General features: G+C 34.4%; 2 protein-coding genes across 3 annotated transcripts in view; one reads left to right on the forward strand and one right to left on the reverse strand.

Moving 5' to 3' along the window:
- Positions 1-17,052, reverse strand: part of ints11 (integrator complex subunit 11) — a 26,627-nt gene extending 9,575 nt beyond the window's left edge. Inside the window, 12 exon segments of one of the 2 annotated variants that reach the window (NM_001020621.1) lie at positions 2,014-2,103; positions 2,202-2,285; positions 3,600-3,789; positions 4,164-4,228; positions 4,763-4,901; positions 5,882-5,916; positions 6,009-6,107; positions 11,822-12,050; positions 14,095-14,168; positions 14,278-14,375; positions 16,349-16,441; positions 17,014-17,052. In NM_001020621.1, coding sequence (NP_001018457.1) covers positions 2,014-2,103; positions 2,202-2,285; positions 3,600-3,789; positions 4,164-4,228; positions 4,763-4,901; positions 5,882-5,916; positions 6,009-6,107; positions 11,822-12,050; positions 14,095-14,168; positions 14,278-14,375; positions 16,349-16,376 — 1,131 coding nt within the window. In that variant the 5' untranslated portion in view covers positions 16,377-16,441; positions 17,014-17,052. 2 annotated transcript variants of the gene reach the window in all.
- A 221-nt stretch (positions 17,053-17,273) lies between these two features.
- Positions 17,274-21,232, forward strand: cptp (ceramide-1-phosphate transfer protein). The gene is made up of 2 exons (NM_001003497.1): positions 17,274-17,529; positions 19,929-21,232. Exons 1-2 carry the CDS (start codon positions 17,417-17,419, stop codon positions 20,449-20,451), a joined length of 636 nt encoding a protein of 211 aa, NP_001003497.1. The 5' UTR covers positions 17,274-17,416; the 3' UTR covers positions 20,452-21,232.
- Positions 21,233-21,693: the final 461 nt, after the last annotated feature.

A 21,693-nucleotide genomic window follows, 5' to 3' on the forward strand; every position in this document is an offset into this window, starting at 1 on the left:
TTTCAGTTACTTTTTTGAAAATGTAATGCAAGTTAATCTTTTCTGTTTAATTGAATAGCTTTAAAAAAAACAAATTGCTGAATTAAAATATATTTTTTATATATATTGATGTACTGTTTAAAGGTAAAATAAAGTGGAGGTTAAAAAAACCCTGAAAAGAAAACAAAACAAAAACAAGTTCTAAGAGATCAAGACTCAGCCTGGTGATAACAAGTAACACAAAAGTAAAGCAAAAGTAACGCAAAAGTAATTCAAAATTAAAGCAATGCATTACTTACTATAAAAAGTAACTAAGTAACGTTACTTTTTGGGGAGTAACTCAATATTGTAATCAGAGGTGTAAAGTAACAAACGACAAATACTCAAATGACTGTAATTGAGTAGTTTTTTTTCTAAATTGTCATTTACTAAGTAGTTTAAAAATGTGTACTCTTACTTTCCCTTGAGTACATTTTTAGTGCAGCATCTGTACTTTTACTCTACTACTTTCCTTCAACCTGCAGTCATTACTATATTACTTTTTCTTTTCTATGGGGACTAGAAAAATCAGTCCTGTGATTCCTGACCGATCAAATCACACACAGAAGGTAAATCGTATCATAATGAGCAACCTCAAGACATTTATAATTTAACAAGCAATTTTAAATTGCAGCAAACTGTTTGGAAACATTAAAAGTGTCCAAGAAGACGTCCAAAACCTTTACATGCATTGACCCAGAGAGTGTTTAGATGCATGTCACTGATGAGATGACGGACGTTTACTGTATGATGACCAAAATGCCCTTTAACACACAGCAGGCACAAAATGTCAAGATGATGTCAGATTGATGTTGTACCGTAACATCGTGGGGATGTTGCATTTTGTTTGGAAATGAAAATCGGGTTGACGTCAAAACTCAACGCCAGGCCGACGTCAACCTAAAATCAACGCCTAATGATGTTACAGCTTGACTTTTTGTGGATATTATGACTATGACGTCAATCAGACATTGGATTTTGGTAGCCTTGCCTGACGAATAAATGTCAATATTTGACTTCAACATGATGTTGGTTTATAATGTTGGCTCGATGTTGGATTTCGGACACTTTCTAACGCAACCTAAAATCAACCAAATATCAACGTCATTTCACATCCTTATTGGACATCAAAATAAGATTGTCCTTTGACGCTAACTAGACATTGAATTTTGGTCAACTGAAATCACAATCTAAATCTAATCTAATAAACTAAAAGATTAGAAAATAACATGTAAATGCATCAGCTTTTTTACAGCGTAATACTCACTACTATTGAGTACTTTAGAAAGAGCTACTTTTTACTCGTACTTTGAGTAATATTTATATTATATTAGGATGTTTTATTTTTCTGCAATAAATGTGGCAGTTTCACAAGATGGTTTGAATAGCTCTATTTGACAGTTTTGCAGTCCAACAGCATTCAGGTACATAAATAAAAAAAAAAAATCACAATGAAAAAAAAAACCAAACAAAAAGAAAAAAACTGCTTTTTTTTACTTTGCTTTGTTTTGTTTCTGGTCGAAATATAGCTCAAATTCTTAGATCAAGTCAAAATATTGTTTTAACTTATAATTTCAGAAAAAAGACTTTTCCCCTAAAACAAGCTACATTATCTGCCAGTAGGGTTAGTAAAATCATCTTGTTTTTGCTTTGAAATGTAGATATTTGGACTACAAACAAGACACAAATTGTAAATAAGAAAACATAAATAATTAATTTCCTGTATAAATAATTAAACACAGTTAATCTTTGTTATGCCTCCAAACATCATTTTTTGTGGCCAAATGGTTAAAACTCTCTCGATAAGGTCACAGTCATGGAGCTTAAAAACACATGCAAATGATAAACTTTCACTCTATTATGGTTAAACTTAGCAGTGACTCTACAAACCACAAGTGTTCTTTGACTTCTGGTCAACCATAATTCAGAATAAATGCTGCACATTTCAATGCACTTCATGGACCTTTAAGATGAGCGTTTGCAGGCAATAATTACCGTTGCTCTTCCTTCCATCTCCAGTTTCTTCTGTCCATTCAGGATCTTGTGTCCAACGGTGCCTTGAACGCAGTACCCTGGCATGATGACCTGTGAAATAAATCTACATATTAGTCAATGAACAGCTATGACAGAGAATGAGCTATACTGAAAGTGAAAGTCTTTTTTGTGTTCATGAAGAGACTTACCATGTTCTTTTCATTGCCGGCCCATTTCTTGAAAATCTGTAAAGATTGCCCAGCATGCAACATTCCGGGAGTGGCGAACACAACCTGACGGAACACATAAAAGACCCATAATACTACACAATAATCTATTTCTGAATGCAAAATCTTTAGAAATGGCTATGAACTGGTCTATAGACCATTTCAATATGGTCACGTAAATGGTCCATTTCCTGGTAGTTATCAAACAATTTTATAGCTGTAACAAGAGGCAATTCAATCATAACTCAATGTTAAAAAGCTATCATAACATTACTTATAAATGTGTGGCTCTTTTTGGATTCTCGGAAGCTATAGGAATTAAAAATGTAAAACAGGAAATACGTTGGGACCATTGTTATTGTTTACATCCCCCAAAATAATTAATGAAAATGGTGATTTATACTTTAACTGCATGAAGCCATATATTTTTGTTATGAGTATTTTGTAGTTAAGAGTCAGCTTATTAAATATAAAATGTTATTATTTTATTTTAAACAAGAAATAAAGAACAATGTTGTATATATTAAAATACTTCTAGTTTGAGTAATTTATAGTAATAGTTATAACTTAATGACACATCAAATAATAATAACATATATTAGTAATAATTTACCAAACATACATAGTATATTAATAATCACAATACAATATAAATCTTTTTTTTTTTTCCAAACAAGCTGCCATTATTAGGTTAAGAATAAATTATACATTTGTAAGTTACTTGGGAAAAAAACATTTAATGACTAAATTTAAATATAAACAAAAAACATTATGTAATAATAATAATACAAAGATACCAACTGAACGGCATAAAACAAATACTTGCAAGGTTATTATCTTATCAGATTTTAAATAATTAATATTAATTAATATGTAGAATTTATCTATTTATTATATTTTGATGTGTCATTCATTTTCTTGTCGGCTTAGTCCCTTTATTAATCCGGGGTCGCCACAGCGGAATGAACCGCCAACTTATCCAGCATGTTTTTACGCAGCGGATGCCCTTCCAGCCGCAACCCATCTCTGGGAATCATCCACACACACAAACGCACGCGCGCACGCACGCACGCACGCACGCACGCACGCACACACACACACAATATAGCTTTGGACTGTGGGGGTAACCGGAGCACCCGGAGGAAACCTACGCGAACGCAGGGAGAACATGCAAACTCCATACAGAAACGCCTTGGCTCAAGGTTCGAACCAGCGACCTTCTTGCTGTGAGGCGACAGCACTAGCTACTGCGCGACTGCATCGCCATTTTGATGTGTATATATTTTAATATATATCTAGAAAAGATTATTACACTATGATAATAATAATAATAATAATAAATGACTATATCAATTAAATACATTTCTGATGCGGCCTTACCATTGGACCAGGGTTATCAGCATACGAGCGATCAAAGGCTTTGATGTGCTTGAACTCAAACATGTTTCTTTGTACGAAGGTCTTTCGGATCTTCTGATTGGTCCAGGTGATGAACAGTTTGTAGTAGTGATTGGCCTTCTCCGTCAGCCCGGTGGAGAAATAAATGGGGGCTTTCAGATTCATTCGCTCCCTGTTAACATGAAACAGGCTGAAATTATACAACGTTCGACTACAATACAGAACTTCCTTTTACATCTTTACATAATAAACTTCAAGATGTCCAAAAAATAATAAGAGTAATAATATAAATAATCCGAATGAGAAAAAGCTTTATTACAGAAGTTTCTGTTAATAAACTTCACTACAGAGTTTTCCCACAGTGCAACAGTGGAAGCAAATCAGAAGTAAATAGAAAATAAAAAATAAACAAATGCCTGTACAGGTATATTACTATACACAATATTGTATTTTATAGCTATAGAATGTGCAAATTAATTGAGTAGTAGCTAATAATTTACTTGTCTAAGAGTAATCTTAGACGAGTAAAAGCGTTTACAAACTCACCAGAAAGTTTCCAACAGAATACAGAGTTCCTGTGCTCTTCCTAGAGCAAATACTGGAATCAAGACCTAAAACACCACAGAGAAACAAGCATGGGCAGAATATAAACACACACATCTGAAAGCACATGGTTGAACACAAAACGGACAATCTAACGCAATGTCCACACGTACACAAGTATTTTTTATAAATGTTTTCACTGCTTTCGGGAGAAAATAATGACACTTTTATGCTGGGTCCACACCAAACAGACAATTAAGCTTTTTTTGCAAGAAAATTGCAAACAAGTCAACGTAAATGTGAGAACAGAGGTGCATTAATGTGGAATTTATGTTGGTTTTTCTGCGAACGTGTAAAATTCCCTTAATTATATCTTCCATGTTTGGTGTAAACCCAGCAAGAACTCCACACTGTACTCAGAGTTTCAGAAACTCTTCACCCTTGCTGGAGTTTTCAGAAATGTTTGGTTTCAGTCACTGATGCTGCACTTTAGTGTGGACAAACATTGAAACCACACAGAAAATAAGTGCAGTTTTTTTTTTTTAATATCCGTGTTCGTGTGGACAGGGCCTAAAACTGAATGGTTAATTTTATTGTCCTACCTTGCCTCCTCTTTCCACTGTTTCATGAACCTTCTTCAGGAAATCTCTCTCTCTGCAGCGTTTGGAGTCTCTGATGGTGGTGGCGTATGTGGATTCTGATATTAAAATGTCTGGCCGACATTTGTCAATCCAAGCAGCTCTGGGTAAAACAAGACAGAAAAGTTAAACCTGATTTATGACATGTTTGCACCAAGAATGACAATTATTAAAAAAAAACTATATCAGAGTTCATGTCAACACAGAATACGATTGATTACAAGTGGACAGTTTTGACATTTGCCACTTTAAACATTCAAATGTAAAAAAACCTTTTTATACAGGGTGGGCCATTTATATGAATCCACCTTAATAAAATGGGAATGGTTGGTGATATTGACATCCTGTTTGTGGCACATTAATATATGTGAAGGGGGCAAACTTTTTAAGATGGGTGGTGACCATTTTGAAGTCGGCCATCTTGGATCCAACTTTTGTTTCTTCAATAGGAAAATGATCATTTGACACATCAAACTAATTAGGGATTTCACAAGAAAAATAATGGTGTGCTTGGTTTTAACGCAACTTTATTCATTCATGAGTTATTTACAAGTTTCTGACCACTTATAAAATGTGTTCAGTGTGCTGCCCATTGTGTAGGATCGTCAATGCAACCCTCTTCTCCCACTCTTCACACACTGATAGCAACACCGCAGGAGAACTGCCAGCACAGGCTTCCAGTATCCGTAGTTTCAGGTGCTGCACATCTTGTATCGTCACACCATAGACAACAAAGATATACTAATGTCCCACAAACAAGACGTTAATATCACAAACCATTCCCATTTTATTAATGTATATCCATATAAATGGCCCACCCTGTAGTTTATCAGTTGGAAAAAAATATTTTGATTCTAACAACACTAACTGGTATTACATTCATTTTAGAGCAATTTTCTATTATAGAATTATTATATTATTCTATATTTATTTTCCATTATATGTATTGCCCCTGATGTGAACAATGATATTTAATATATGATAAAAAAAAAAAAAAAAAAAAAAAAAAAAAAAATATATATATATATATATATATATATATATATATATATATATATATATATATATATATATTATACTCACCCTAAATGTCTGTCTGGGGTCATGTTGTAATCACCCTGTATAAACACATTTGGATATAATGTACACATTAAGTCACCAGCTGGAATGTCATCAAATTAGAGTATGTAATAGGAAGAGTGACACTCACTGTATAGACGACAGACTCTGAACCGACTTTGATTTGGACCATGGCGGCTCCAAGAACATGACCTGCGTAGTATGCTTTGATCTCAAGCTCATCGTCAACCTTAATGAGGGGAAAAATAAATAAATAAGAAACAAGTCAGACAACATTTTCCCAAAAAATACATCAATTAAATAAATTATCAACAGAAAACCTTTTTCATTTGAACAGCTTTTCTAAATGTTTGGGGGAATAAATTGCATTAGAAGTGTGTCTGAATCCGCATTCGCTATTTTAAGTATGGGAAAAACAGACTGCGTGCCCAGTGCATGATCTAAAAGTTGTTGTCCTTATTCTCTTAAAGTGTTTTGGGTGTAACATGCTTCAACCAATTCAGAGTCCTCAATTCCATTTAAGAGCGAGTTGTAGTCATGCCATGGCACATTCGTCATTTACATGACAGACTTTGTAAGCATAAAACTAAATGCTGTACTAGTGAGGATGTGCTTGTGTGCAAGGTGAAAGCAAAGACACCCTCTGCTGAACCAGCTGGAGGAGGTAGCGGTTTTTATATTGATATAGTCAATAATAATCTTTTAGATTTAATCCTTTAATTTTTCATATTTAAAGAATTTTGTGTGCTGCTGCACATCCCTGTGTGTGTAATAAGCAATGTGCATGTGCATTTTGATCCCATCTATCCCTAACATGCTTTTTAAATAACAAAATGCCCCTGCTCCAAATGCATTTGCTAAACAATGTGGTACAGGACATGAAAATGAAACATGGGCCAGGCTACAATTAGCAAAAATGACTTGTGTCGTGCCTGCATTGCTCCTTCAACAACATGTTCAACAACATCTGGCCAATGAGAGATGTGGATTTTTGTCAGATGACTGCATTTTGGTTTGTTTCAACTGGTTCGGACCAAAGCCAGCAGTGTGGTGTGAAAACGACCCAAAGACGGCAGAAAATGCAACAATGTATCATTTATTACCCTTGGTGCGGACCAAATGAAGCGAACTACAGATGTGAAAGCACCCTTAGTCTTTAACTAATAATGTGTACTAATTAGTGCATGATGTATCTGTGTTTGAACCTTTTAACAGATCATGATTCACCGATAACTCTTGTAATAAAATGATTGTAAACTATGTAAATAATGTTGGAACAACTGAAAACAACATGTAAAAATCTACTCTGGCTTTACAGTTCTTAAAAAGTTCTAATTAATAATGTGTGTATGTGTATATATATATATAAAATACATTCATTTTCCTTTGGCTTAGTGCATAATTTATCAGGAGTTGCCACAGTGGAATGAACCGCCAACTTATCCAGCATATGTTTTACCCAGCGGATGCCCTTCCAGCTGTAACCCAGTACTGGGAAACACCCATAGACTCTCACATTCACACACAAACACTCACAGGCTATGGCACATTAAGTTAATCCAATTCACTTATAGCGCATGTCTTTGGACTGTGGGGGAAACCGGAACACGCAGTGAACACCCACGCCAACACGGGGAAAATATGCAAACTCCACACAAAAAAGCCAACTAGCCCACCCGGGACTTGAACCAGTGACTTTCTTGCTGTGAGGCAACAGTAATAACCACTGAGTCATTAGCCCCTTTCACACATACAGACCTATCCGGAAAATTACCGGCAATTTTTCGGAAAGGTTGTATGTGTGAACAGGTGCTTTTTGAAAATACCGGTAAATTAGTTCTTCTCTTTCCAGAAAATAGCCAGTTGTAACATTACCGGTAATTTGCCGGAATGCTGCGCTGTGTGAATGCAGAAGGAAGATTGCCGGAAAGAGCGCGTGCACGTCTAGAACGAGCTGACGTGAGACGTCTACTTTAGCCAATCAGAAAAGTCAGACGCATTCACGTGCGCGCGGTCTATGAGAATAAAAGCCTTTAAATATTTGTGCAGACACATTTAGCTGCTAGATGTTAGTCAGATAACGTTTCTATGTTCCTTCTTATTTATTTCTTATTTCCTTTATTTAGCCAGGAGATCACATTGAGACAGTACTGTCTCTTCTTCCAGTGAGACCTGGTCAAGATGGCAGGCAACACATAAAGTTTCATATAAAAATCACAAACAATACCACAAAATTACAAAATCACCATTCTTAAAAACATCAGCTCATAACAAACAATTGCAGGTGTCCTTTAAAATGTTGTATAAAAGATGTTTAAAAGTACTCGGAGTCGGAAGAGTGTCAAGATTGAGCTGATTTTGCAGGTCGTTCCAAGCCCTGGGAGCGTGAACGGAAAAAGCACGTTTGCCAAGTTCTGATAATGCCCTTGGAACTATCAGACGAATACATGAACCAGATCTAGTATTTTGATTGTTGGTGTGAAATGTTAATAAATTAAAAATATAGGATGGTAATTTACCTAAAAGAGCTTTTAAAATAAATAAGTACAGATGTAATTTTCTCCTTTGATATAGAGATAACCAGTCTAAGGAATCATACAAAATACAGTGATGCGTCCGTGAATCTGCACCTGTGACAAAACGTATTGCTGCATGATAAACAGAATCTAATTTTCTTAATAGGGTAGCGGTTGCGTGCATATAGAGATGATCACCATAATCCATTATAGACAGAAATGTACTCTCTACTAATTTTTTGCGGACTTTATAAGGAAAACAATTTCTTGACCGGTATAAAAAACCTAACTTTGGCCTAAGCTTTTTCAGTAACTTGTCAATATGTATATCAAAGGCTAATCTCTCATCAATCCAAACTCCTAAATATTTATAAAAGCTAACTCTTTCTATTTGAACACCGTTCAGAGTTTTTACTGTCTGATCTGTTGACTTAATGCGGCCACGGCTAAAAATCATATATTTAGTCTTTTTTGAATTTAAGACCAATTTTAAATTTTGCAACGTACACTGCAATATTTGAAAAGCAATCTGTAGATGTTGTACAGCTTGGTTTAAAGAATGTGCTGCTGTATATATTATTGTGTCATCGGCATACAGATGTATTTTTGCTGATTCTATTCCGTGACCTAAATCGTTAATATAAATAGAAAATAACAACGGAGCTAAAACCGATCCTTGGGGAACCCCAGTGTTAACATTTAGAAATGGTGAATTATAATTTTCTACTGTCACACATTGAGTGCGTTCTGAAAAATAGTTTTCAAACCAGTTTAGAGCAGATTGAGTAAAACCTAAAAGCCTAAGTCTCTGCAACATTAGTTTATGATCTACAGAATCAAAAGCTTTAGATAAATCAATAAATAAAGCAGCACAGGACTGTTTACTGTCTAAAGAGCGTGTGATATCATTTAAGATTAATGTAGCTGCAGTAACCGTACTGTGTCCCGTTCTAAATCCTGACTGGTGATCCTGAAGTATATTATTAATTGACAAATATTGTTTTAGTTGGTCATTTATCAATGACTCAAAGACCTTTGCTAAAACTGACAATCTGGAAATAGGACGGTAATTATTTGGGTCTGCAGGATCTCCCCCTTTTAATAATGGCGTAACCATAGCAGATTTCCACATTTTAGGTATCACATTAGAAGTGAGACTTAAGTTAAATAAAGAGGCTATAGGTTCTGCAACTAACTCTGCTGCCAGACGTAAGAAATAAGGGTCAATTTTATCGATTCCTGGTGATTTTTTAATATCTAGAGTCTCTAAAGCTTTATGGACCTGTGTGACGGTGATAGGCAAAAACTTGAACACATGTGAGGAACTGTTTTGAACAGACTCAACAAGTGTGTTTGAAGTATGGGCAGATGAGACGAGAGAATCAGAAATCGAGCCGACAGATATGAAATAATTATTAAGATTGTCTGCAATGTCTTCTCTGCCCTTAACTTCAGTGTTATTAACTTTTAAATAATTTGGGAAATTAGAAGCCGGTTTAGATACTGAAACAGACTTAACTAATTTCCAAAAATGTACAGGATTTTTAAAGTTTTTGTCTATCATAGACAGATAATATTCACACTTTGCCCTTTTTATTAACTTTGTACACTTATTTCGTAAAGCTCTATATGAATTCCAGTCTGTAAGATTGTTTGATTTCTTTGCCTTGGCCCATAAAATATTCCTTTGTTGTATAGAAGTAGAAACTGTGTGATTGAACCAAGGATTATCCTTACCACTTATCCTAAATCGTTTAAATGGGGCGTGTTTGTCACAGATAGATAGAAATGTAGTTCTGAAGTAGTCCCAGGCCATGTTGACATCAGGTATACGTGAAACAACACCCAGATCACTGAGGTAGATATCTCGTAAAAAAGCTTGTTCATTAAAATGCTTAAAAAATCTTTTAAAAGTATATCGTGATAAGGGTCTATGGTTTTTACAGTTTCTCACGCAGACAACTGCGCAGTGATCACTAATGTCATTGCAGAAAACTCCCGTTGCTGGATATCTATGGTCAGCATTAGTTAAAATTAAATCCAAGAGAGAAGATTTATCCGAATCCTTTTGATTTATCCGAGTTGTTGTTTTAATCAGCTGGACCAAACGAAAAGAGTCACATACCTCCTTAATCATGTCGGAGGAAGACGACAGCCAGTCCCAGTTCAGATCGCCGAGTAAAATCAATTCAAATTTAGTCCAGTCGTGAAGAAATTCTGCAAGTAAAGTGCATGCTTCACTTGAAGACGATGAAGGCGGGCGATAACAACCACCAACGATAATGTCCGAGCCGGAGACCAAATGTAGTTTAAGCACCAACAATTCCAAGCTGTTTTCTTTGCTGATCGAATGTATGCAGGAGCAATTTAAGTTGGACTTTACATATATAGCAATTCCCCCTCCTTTTTTCGTACGATCACATCTGAAGACATTATAAGTATTAATATTAATCAAGTCATTAGTAACTGATGCCTTCAACCATGTCTCCGTGAGGACTAATATATCTGCATCAGTTGTTTCAGCCCAGATTCTTAAAGAGTCCATTTTATTTATCATACTACGCATATTCAAATGAAAAAAGCGCAGTCCATTAGTGGATTTAAATTCGTCTGGCGTCTGAAAATGGCTTGACACAGGACCAGGGTTGGGATGGATGTTCCCAGATAGAAATAGCAAAATGAAGACTAACCATGATCTTCTCTTTGGATCCTCAATTGAGTTTCCGCTGCAAAGAGGCATCGCACGGGCTGAAAGTCTCCCTTTCCCCTGGGTCCATAAGCAGCGTAGACCACGCGAAGTTTCTGCAAAAGTTGACAATACGCCGCGAAACTCATCCACCCAGGGTAATATCGAGCCATACTCCCTAAGCAGTCTTAATGCCAACTGTGTGAATAATTATCGATAAAATGTTTATGATAATCCGTTGTTTGTTTACCTTCAAGCTTTGCGTGTGCCCGTGAGCGCCCATAGCGCCAGCACACACACATATCATGAACATCTCGACATGCGAAAGTGTTTCTCTATGTTTTCATTGGAGTTGTACTCAATACCGATCCATCCGAAGAGTTTGTAATGTAGTCAAATGTTTACAAACACAAGCGCAGCCGTTTAGAGGTAATTTCTGGTTAATGATGTCAGAATTTACCGGCATTTAGCGATGGATGTGTGAATGCTCTTTTCCGTAAAAATTCCGTAACGTCCTCGCCTGTGTGAACAGCGCTTTTTTGAACATACCGGTAAAGTCGTTCCAGAAATTTTCCGGATATTTACCGGTATCACTGTGTGAAAGGGGCTATTGTGAAACCTACATAAAATACAATTACAAGGTATTTTTTTAGTTAATCTTACATGCTTATATCACCAGACACAGTCCCACCATACTCTTCAGAGAAGCCGTGCTTTATAAATCAACCACATGAACTTTACCTGCACAGTTTGATGGAGGTTGAGAGGCACCACTTTCTTCATGCAGTCTTTGATCATCTGTGAGGTGAAGAAGTTGGTCTCTCCCTTTTTGTCCACCGTGATCTTCCTGAAGTCCTCCAGCAGGATGGGGCAGATGGCTTTGGTCGGGTGGGTCATGTAGATGGGCCCGTCGTAACCCACCATCTCGCTCATGTAAGGAAGAGCACCGCAGTGGTCCAGATGGAAATGACTGAGAGGAAGAGAAAAGATGAAAATGGAGAGCAGGAAACTCAAAAACATGGTGCATCTGAAATCACATACTTCCATACTATCTATTATGTTAAACAGGATTTTTACACCTTCTTCCAAAGGCAAATGTGAGCACTTTCCAGAAGTATTTGCAAACTTTTCCAGCACATTAGAAGTATTTATTATTTACTTCATCAGATTATATCAGAGGCTAGCTGTAATTGTATTTATTAGGCTGCATAATACATAGTTTCAGCATCGATATCTCAATAGTTAAATCACAGGATATGCAATTTTAAGTCTGTATTATGATTTATTGTTTTGATGTGTTTTTGAGGCCTGTGACTGTATATTGATTTCTAGGCATACCAAATTGTACCATCTGTAAATTTGATAAAGATTAATTTTATTTAATTATTTTTATTATTCAATTACTGTTCCTGAATACTGTTACGATTCGGAAAAAAATAAAACACTGTTTATTTTAATTGTATTTTTATTGTATTGATCTGTGCTTGTAGATGGTTTATTATATTTTATGCTGATCCACTTCTGTGCAGAATCATCCCAGTCTAAAATTATTCATTTTTACCGATAAAGATATTCAAGTTATCTGGTGAAATTGTATGCATATCGCAATGTATATCACAGAAAATATAGCAATGTTCCATTTTTTCAATATCGTGCAGACCTAGTAGTTAACGTATTCTTAACGTAGACTAGTATAGTATTCTAAAAAAAAAAAATAGCTCGAAGCCCAACACTGAATTAGTTAAATCTCAATATTAAATGTCATTTATTTTCATCTTAAAAGCGTAATCTTTTATTTTAAATAGATATTTATTTTAATTTCAAATGATGCAGTAAAAAACAGGTTTATCATGCTATACTGTAGGTAGACTGCAGAGGTTTCATTTTATGCAAAAGTAGTAAAAGTAATTTTATTTAAACAGTTACCCATTAAATAAGATCAATTATTATGAAAGCAACACAATTGGATTAATGATGAAGTCATTACAAGCTCTTTTTTCCAAAATTGAAAAATGTTTTTAAATCTTGAAAACACTCACTCAATTAAATTAAATCATTTTCAAAGATTTTTAGCACTCATATTAACCCTGGAGAAAAACAGTATGCAAGTAGCATGTCAAAATCTACAATATTGGAAAAGCAGTAAGTGAGAAGTACCCAGATGACCTACTTTGGGCGAGATTCTGAAGTCCATCCAATAGACACTTTACTATCCCATAAAGCCATGTGAGATCATTTGTGAATGAAAATAAAGTGACGCAACTGACTCAGATAGATTATGTGATAATGACAACCTAGTGGATGTAGCACATCCAAATTTCATTCATACTACTCAGCTTTATCCAATATAAAACATACTTTTTTATTGTTCTCGAACTTAATTAAAATTCAAATGCAGTTTATACTCAAGCAGTCTGACATTTTGCATGCAGCTAAATACTTTATGGGCATTTGAATGCTTGATTCTGATTGGCTGATGAACATTCTAAAGTGTTTATTTTCAGTTACAGTAAACATAGGTAAAGTAGTTCCAGGCAGATTTTTGACCCAGTGCACTTCCATATATCAATACACTGAATGATTTGAGCTATTTTACAGCTACAAAAGTCGAAAATCTGCTCAAAAGTCAAAACAGAAAGCTTTGGATGAGATGCATGTAAACTAGTCCTACATACTGGAGCAGTTTGAGGACAAAAACCTGACAAATGGCTTGAAATTCAACATCTGAACAATGTTTTTAGGGGTGTTAAATGTAGTACAAGGTGAATAATTGACTCTGGACCACTGAAATGTAAGAAAATACTGCACAGCTGCTTCGAGTCATGGCCACATCATGCCACAGCATTGTTTTCAAACAATTCAATGGCCCTTCATCAATTATTTGATAACATTTAACTACAAGATAAACTTCAAATAAAATAAAATGACAAAAAAAAAAAAAATTTATATATATAAAAGTATATACTATAAATAAAGCTAACTAAAAACTATAAACACTGCAAATACAAACTGACCTTATAATGACACAGTCCAAGAACTCGGTGAGGCGGCCATTTTGAGTAATGTAACTAAAATCTGGGAAACGTCTCTGAAATGGAAATACAGAATGTTACGTTTACACTACTCATCTTGCAGACTACAGAATTATACTCAAAATACAGAAAGGAGAACAAAGAAAGTACTGTTGTGTGACATACGTCATCATTAAAGCCCATGTGCATCCCGCAGTCCAGCATGATGTTTTTGCCTCCGATGGAGACCAGAATACAGCTGCGGCCGACATCCTGACCAGCCCCTAAAACAGAACAAATACACACATTTACCACTTACTTACTTACAAATATTTACACGCTACAGTCAATTTCGATTATGATACTTACCTTTTATAAAATTGTGAGATATGTGAAGTTTGAATATTTGTATACGCACACATAGTTTTGTTTTTTGCATATTTTAAAAACATTTTTAAAATGTAATTTGTTTTTATGATGGTGTCACGTGAAGCTATTTCAGAAATCAGCGTATTTGATTTTTTATTGTTTTTCTCCATTAAAGGGCACTTATTTTAACCATTTTTTCAAGATTTAATATAAGTCTTTTGTGTCTCCAGAATGTGTCCTTTTTATATCTGGGAAATTTGAGCTGTTATGGCATTGTAGCAGTTTTTGTTGCCTGTGCCTCTAAAGCTGGTTTTCCTCACTTACCGTTCACGTAGATAAACAGCACAGTGACAGACAAGAATGAAGCAGATCTCCCCTACGACAGGGTAACTTTCTCAACGGTTATTTGTTATCTTTGCTATGGAGTTAATTCAAGCCTTTCTGCAGCTATGAGTAGGCACACACGGAATCTGCGCGCGCAGAATTCCGCAGGTTTTTTTCGCAGATTTTCCGCAGATGTCTGGAGATTTTTATATCATTATTAATTCTATTTATTTACTTGAGTAAATGTGTAAATCTGAATTTATTCAGTTTTTATTCAGTAATTTATTACTTTTTATTTAATATATTATGGTTTTAGTTATGATACTCCACAGGATACTCCCAAAATAATTCCGCAGAAATCTGCAGATTTTTAACAAAATTCTCCGCAGAAATAGCAAAAACCGTCCGCAGATTCCGTCCGGCCCTGGCTATGAGTAATACAAAATGTTGTTATAAAGTTTGTACACACACACACACACACACACACACGTTTAACTTTGCCCTGTTTTTGCACGGCAAATGTGACAGAATAGTATACACATTAATATACACTGCTGTATGGGTATCCATTATATTGATGTACAAAATAAACCTGATTTAAGCCCACAAACCAGGATTGAAGTGTCTTTTATAATTGTACTGACACTATGCGGCTGAGGTGATGAATTTCGTAGCGATTTTACTGTCTTTATTACAAACATGCACTGTTTAAAAACGTGTTAAACTTGTAAAACTCATTTTTGATCACATTTGATGATCACAGCGAGCTGAACAGATCTTTTAATCCCGGTTGCTTTGCGCATGTCTTGTCTTGTTGATATGATTATACGCATTACTACGAAAACATGTTAATACACGTGTGTCAATCAATTTGGTGGGCAGGAAACCGCACTCCTATGTCACGTTGAGGTGGGACTCAAAATGGGAGGGATTTGGATCCTTTTTTTTTTTTTAAAAAAAGAGACTCATTGTGTTTCTATCACTTCGATATGACATTGGACACACTATACCAGCACACAGTTCTGTCCAAACAGCTTACAAAAGATGATTTCCATCATAGCTGCCCTTTAATAATGGTTTTAACTAAGTATCAATGTTACAAACAGTTCTTGATGTTTAATAACTCTTTTAAAGCTTTTTAAAATACACATTTGTAATGAAAATTACATTACTTATATCTTTACCATCATTTAAATATATTTAATGCATTGAAGTTGACCAAATAAGTCATTTCTACATTATTAAATAGCAATAAAAATACATTAAAATAAAGGATATTTCAAACTTCAACCTTTTTTCAACCTATCTCAATATAACATAAAGACTTTTACAGACTTAATTACATACATATATTATATAATAATAAAAACATTTACAAGAATTTTGTAAAATAAGTTGACCCATCATGTAAAATAATATGTAATATACTAAAGTTACTATCACGAATACTTGTTAAATTAATATATAACTCACTTTAGTAACTATACGCATTTATATCGGATTTGTTAACCATCATTTATAAATATTTTGCAAAATTTACATACACAATAAGCAAACCGCTTACCTAAAGGCGTAACTTTGATATCAGGCATCTTGGCAGCTTAGCAAAGATCCGAAATGAATGTTTTATTCTGTTTACAGAAGACCGACAGGCAATCTGTAACGTTAGATTAACGTTAGCTGGACATAAATTCCACACTTCATGTGTGCATGTCAGTCATCTTATGCACTATAGCTCACTCTCTTAATATATATTATGACTTTGAAAAACGGTGGATTTGTTCAAATACTAGATAATAACACACAGGTTAGCAAAAAGCTAAACAGCGCCACAGCCATAACTCTACATGTGGGCGTGGCTTAATGGTATACGCGTTTTCTGTCGTTCTAAATAATAATTTTCCTGTTTAAGCTTTACTATAATTTTTTTATTTACCGGTTATTAAAACGATTAAAGCTTATTATTTAGGCTTAAATTATAATCACTGCCGCTAATAAAGCGAGGAAAAATTGTTTTATGTCACGTGTATACTGTTACTTTTCGCAGCGCTGGTAGCATGGACTAATCATATTCGTTTGTGATTACTGGACAAAGCGTAATAAATATTACTTTATTCATATCGCATAGGCGCATTTTCATTCGTTTCCATCAGTAAATCATCTACGGAGTTACTACATTTAAACAATAGCAGTTTTCAACTTATAAATATCTCCAATATGTTTAACAACCTTCAGATATTTCAACTCCAACACAGCGCTAATGTGAATAGGAATTTGTGAGCCCTCAAGCGCCCTCTATGCAAAACTTTTTGCATGTGCGTGACTGCGTCAACTTCAACGTCATTGGCCAATCCACTGCAGAAGGAAAATAACAAACGTCCAATCACGTTAACCTATTTTGTAATGTGACACAGAAAAAGAGATTTGATTGGTCTAATTGGTCTACGTAGCTCAAAGAACGCAGTAAATCCAGGAAGAGATGGTCGGAAGGAAAGCAAAGCGTCAGTGATATGATCCCACTGAAGAGCACATAAGATACTTTTACACTAATTAATATTTAAGGACGTTTATTCCTTTCTAAATCTGAAGGATTTATCTACTATTTCCTGGCAGTCGATAAAGAGAGAAGAGAATGGCAGACGCATTCAGTCTTCAGAGGGTGTTAGAAACATTCAGATCAAGTCTGAGTGAAAATAAGGAGGTTTACATTAAATATTACATAGCAGGATGGCAAGAGCTCGTCAGGTGAGAATTGTTTTATGGTGTTAAATAATTATTATTTGGGTGTGTTTTAAATAAGATGATCACGTCCTTTGAAATGTATAATCTCATTTCTATTTATTAAAAAATGGTTTTAGCACGAGGTTAATTTACGAAAGTTTTAATTAATATAAAATAAATATTGCTAACTTATAATGCTCAGTTATAAAAAAAAATCTGGATTAAAAAGGAAGTTTCTTCAAGCATCAAATACATAAAAGCATCATAAGCTTTACATTTTTGTATGGTATTGTCCTCTTTATTTTCTTCTGAGCAGTTGAAAAAAATGAATTTACAAAACTAAAGAAACTACAAAACATACAAACAAAAATATACACTTCATTAGATATGACTATATATTTGTCAAAAATATATATCTTTGACAAGTATATACGCCCCGACCACCAACCTATCATTCTCCCTCCCTTCTCAAATGGAATGGTGGGTCAAATCAAAGGTTAGAATGGGCCAACTTTGGCCCGCGGGGCCTAGTTTGGGCATCTCTGGACCATAGAATACAAAAGGGACTTTACATGTTTTATTGTATTGCTTATGTTGAGGAAAATAAATTAAAGAGAACAATAACATACAAAAAAAAAAAAAAAAAAAAAAAAACAACAACACGTAAATGGTTTTTGATGGTTCTATGTATTTGATATTTGAAATAACTTTTCATATTTAATCCACAGTTCTTACATCAGATGACTGTCATATGCTTTGTCAGAATGTAGTGTTTAATATTAGTAGTAAAATATTAGTAGTATGGTCACTTATTCCTTATTATATTTGAATAATAACAATATGATATTTCTATTTTTACATAAATGTGTCATATGCTGAATGACGTTAAACATTATTTAATCGTATTTTGACTTTATTTTCAATAAAGTTATTTGACAATTAAAGTCACTGGTTATGTAAATGAAAATCTTAATATAAAAATAAATATAGTTAATTTATAATGCTCAGTTATAAAAAAAGATCTGTGGATTACAAATGAAAAGTTTCTTCAAGCATCAAATACATAAAAGCATCATAAAGCTTTACATTTTAGTAGGTGTATATATTGTTTAATAATATAATAACATTTAGTATGGTCACACATTCCTTAATAGATTTGAATAATAACAATATGTTGTTTCTATTTTTACATAAATGTGTCTCACGCTAAATGATGTTAAAACATTACAAAAGCGGTTAATTTTATTTCTTCTGCACTGTAAAATCCAAAAAGTTAAGGTGATTCAAACCGTTTGAGGAAACTGATCATAATGAGTATTGTGGATTTAATCCATTTGAGTAAATAAAGCAATTTTAGCACAGTTCAACCCAATAAATGAAGGGAACTCAAACCAACTGAGTATTGTAAAACCCAGTAAGTTAAGTCAACTTAAACCATTTGAGTTAAAAACAACAACAACTAATCTATGAGTATTGTAAACTTACCCAATTTAAGTTGAATGAGGTATTTAATTAACTCATTGTCTTCAACACTGAGTTCAAAACTCTTTTCAAATGAGTAGAATTAACTTTCAGTAAATTGAGTTAACTACACTCATTTCATTTGATAAAGTTGACTGTTGGGTTTTACAGTGTAGTGTGTGTGTGTGTATATATATATATATATATATATATATATATATATATATATATATATATATATTTTTTTTTTTCTTTTATCTATATACATTTCTTTTTTTAATATTTCCCAATTAATGTTTAACAGAGCAAGGAAATTTTTACAGTATATCTGGTAATATTTTTTCTTTTGGTGAAAGTCTTTTTTTGTTTTATTTCGGCTAAAATAAAAGCAGTTTTAATTTTTTTAAAAACCAATTTTGGGGCAAAATTATTAGCCCCTTTCAGCTAATTTTTTTCGATAGTCTACAGAACAAACCATCATTATACACAAACTTCCCCAATTACCCTGACCTGCCCAGTTAACCTAATTAACCTAGTTAAGCCTTTAAATGTCACTTTAAACTGTAAAGAAGTGTCTTAAAAAATATCAATAAAATAAAATAAATCAGTTATTAGAAAAAGGTTTCTAAAACTATTATGCTTAGAAATGTGCTGAAACAATCTTCCCTCCATTTAACAGAAATTTGGGAAAAAAAATAAACAGGGGCGCTAATAAGTCAGGGGGGCTAATAATTCTGACTTCAACTGTATACACACACACACACACACACACACACACACACACACACACACACACACATATATATATATACACACACACATTTTGATGCTGACACTAAAATGGGGCTTCTCGTTTTTGACAAATTCATTAGATGAGAATTTATAAAACGTTCAATATTATGTGACTATGATAATGAGCAATCAGAAATGTCATAATGGAAATCCCCCATTTTCCACCTCAGCTTCATGAATAGCCTGGGCAACGTCTTTTCCTTCATCTCCAAGGACGTGGTCAGCAAAATCCAGATCTTAGAGAACTTCCTTTCAGGAGAGAATGGATCCAATTACGTCACCATCCAGTCCATGGTCAAATATGAGCTGGAGAACGACCTGGTGGACCTCACCAAAAGAGGCAGCCATCCAGAATCGGGTTGTCGGACTCTCCTGCGGCTTCACCGGGCTCTTCGCTGGCTGGAGCTCTTCCTGGAGAGACTGCGCACCAGCACAGAGGACAGCAAGACCTCCGTCATGTGTTCTGATGCCTATAACGAGTCTCTAGCCAACCATCACCCCTGGCTCATCCGGAAAGCTGTCGGCGTGGCGTTTTGTGCCCTTCCAGGACGCGAAACCTTCTTTGACGTGATGAATGCAGGAGATCATACGCAGGTGGTTGCTCTGCTTGGAGAGTCTTTGCCTCTTATCGCTGAAGTCTATCAGATTACAGAAGACTTGTATGCCAAGAACAACCTCCTGGAGTTACCATAGATGTATTTTTATGTCTTCTACATAATCCCTGCGGCACTTACTCACTTATTTACCACAAATGTAGACTTGTTTTCTGAAGGGACATGCAATATGCAGGTTTAATGCACATTTTAAAGGGATAACTCACCCAAAATTAGTATTTACACACTGTTTACTCTTTCTCAAGTGGTTCTAAAACTTTTCAGAGTTTATTTGAATACAAAAGAAGAAATTTTGAAGACAAGTAGTAACCATCGACTTCAGTAGAGGGAAAACAAATACTGTGGAAATCAATGGTTACAGGTTTCTAACATTCTTCAAAATATCTTCTTTAGTGTTTAAATGGAAGAAATAAACTCTTAAAGGTTTTAATCCAGTAAATAGTGAGTACATTTTTGGGTGAACTGCCCCTTTAAGCAGGGTTCAGGTCATTTATCTTATCAGCTACTCTACACTACATTCTGATTACTGATATTTGTAAAATACACAGGCTGTATTTTAATATATACTTGAGCGTAGGGAACAAAATGAATGTATTGTTTTGGTTTGAAGGATGATAGAGATATATATTTAATTTTGAAATGCTGTATATTTGAATATATAGGTCATTTCTTTGTTCCTCTTGATGTTGATAATTTTATTGGAAGGGTTTTTCCAATTACTTGAATTCATGTTGAATGTGGGTGTTACACCTACAGCTTTGCTGAAACTACAAAGAGGGAAATGGGGCTGTATATGCAATAATAGACTGTGTAATGTTATGATAACTATAAAATAACTGAATAAAATTGATGGAATCTGTGTTTTGCTTACTTTTATGATACATTTGATTTTTCATGCTTTTTCCCTTACAAAGATAACATGTGTTTTGTATTTCAATGTATGCAATTTATCAATCTAAATGATAGAGTACATACTCAGAAATACAAAATACATATTAGTTTACCAGCATATTTAATAATTCCAGAACAAAAATGCCAGCATGAGGATGCAAGCTGTGAACATAAGCAACAATAGAAAAACACCTTATTTTAAATAATAACAGCTGGGATTACATGGTTAAAGTTGCATATTTACAGTGTTTGGGTTAAAGGGATAAAAAAATCAGTCATCTTTTAGTCTTCCTTTAGTTTTCCATTACATTATTGACCTCCGTTATATTAATTTTTCCTACCATGGATGTCAATGGCAGATTTCTTCAAAATATATTCTTTTGTGTTCATTAGAAAAGAAACCCGTGAGCTTTTTAACCGCTTGAGGGAG

The sequence above is a fragment of the Danio rerio genome, chromosome 23 (genome assembly GCF_049306965.1).
Source record: "Danio rerio strain Tuebingen ecotype United States chromosome 23, GRCz12tu, whole genome shotgun sequence".
NCBI lineage: Eukaryota > Metazoa > Chordata > Actinopteri > Cypriniformes > Danionidae > Danio > Danio rerio.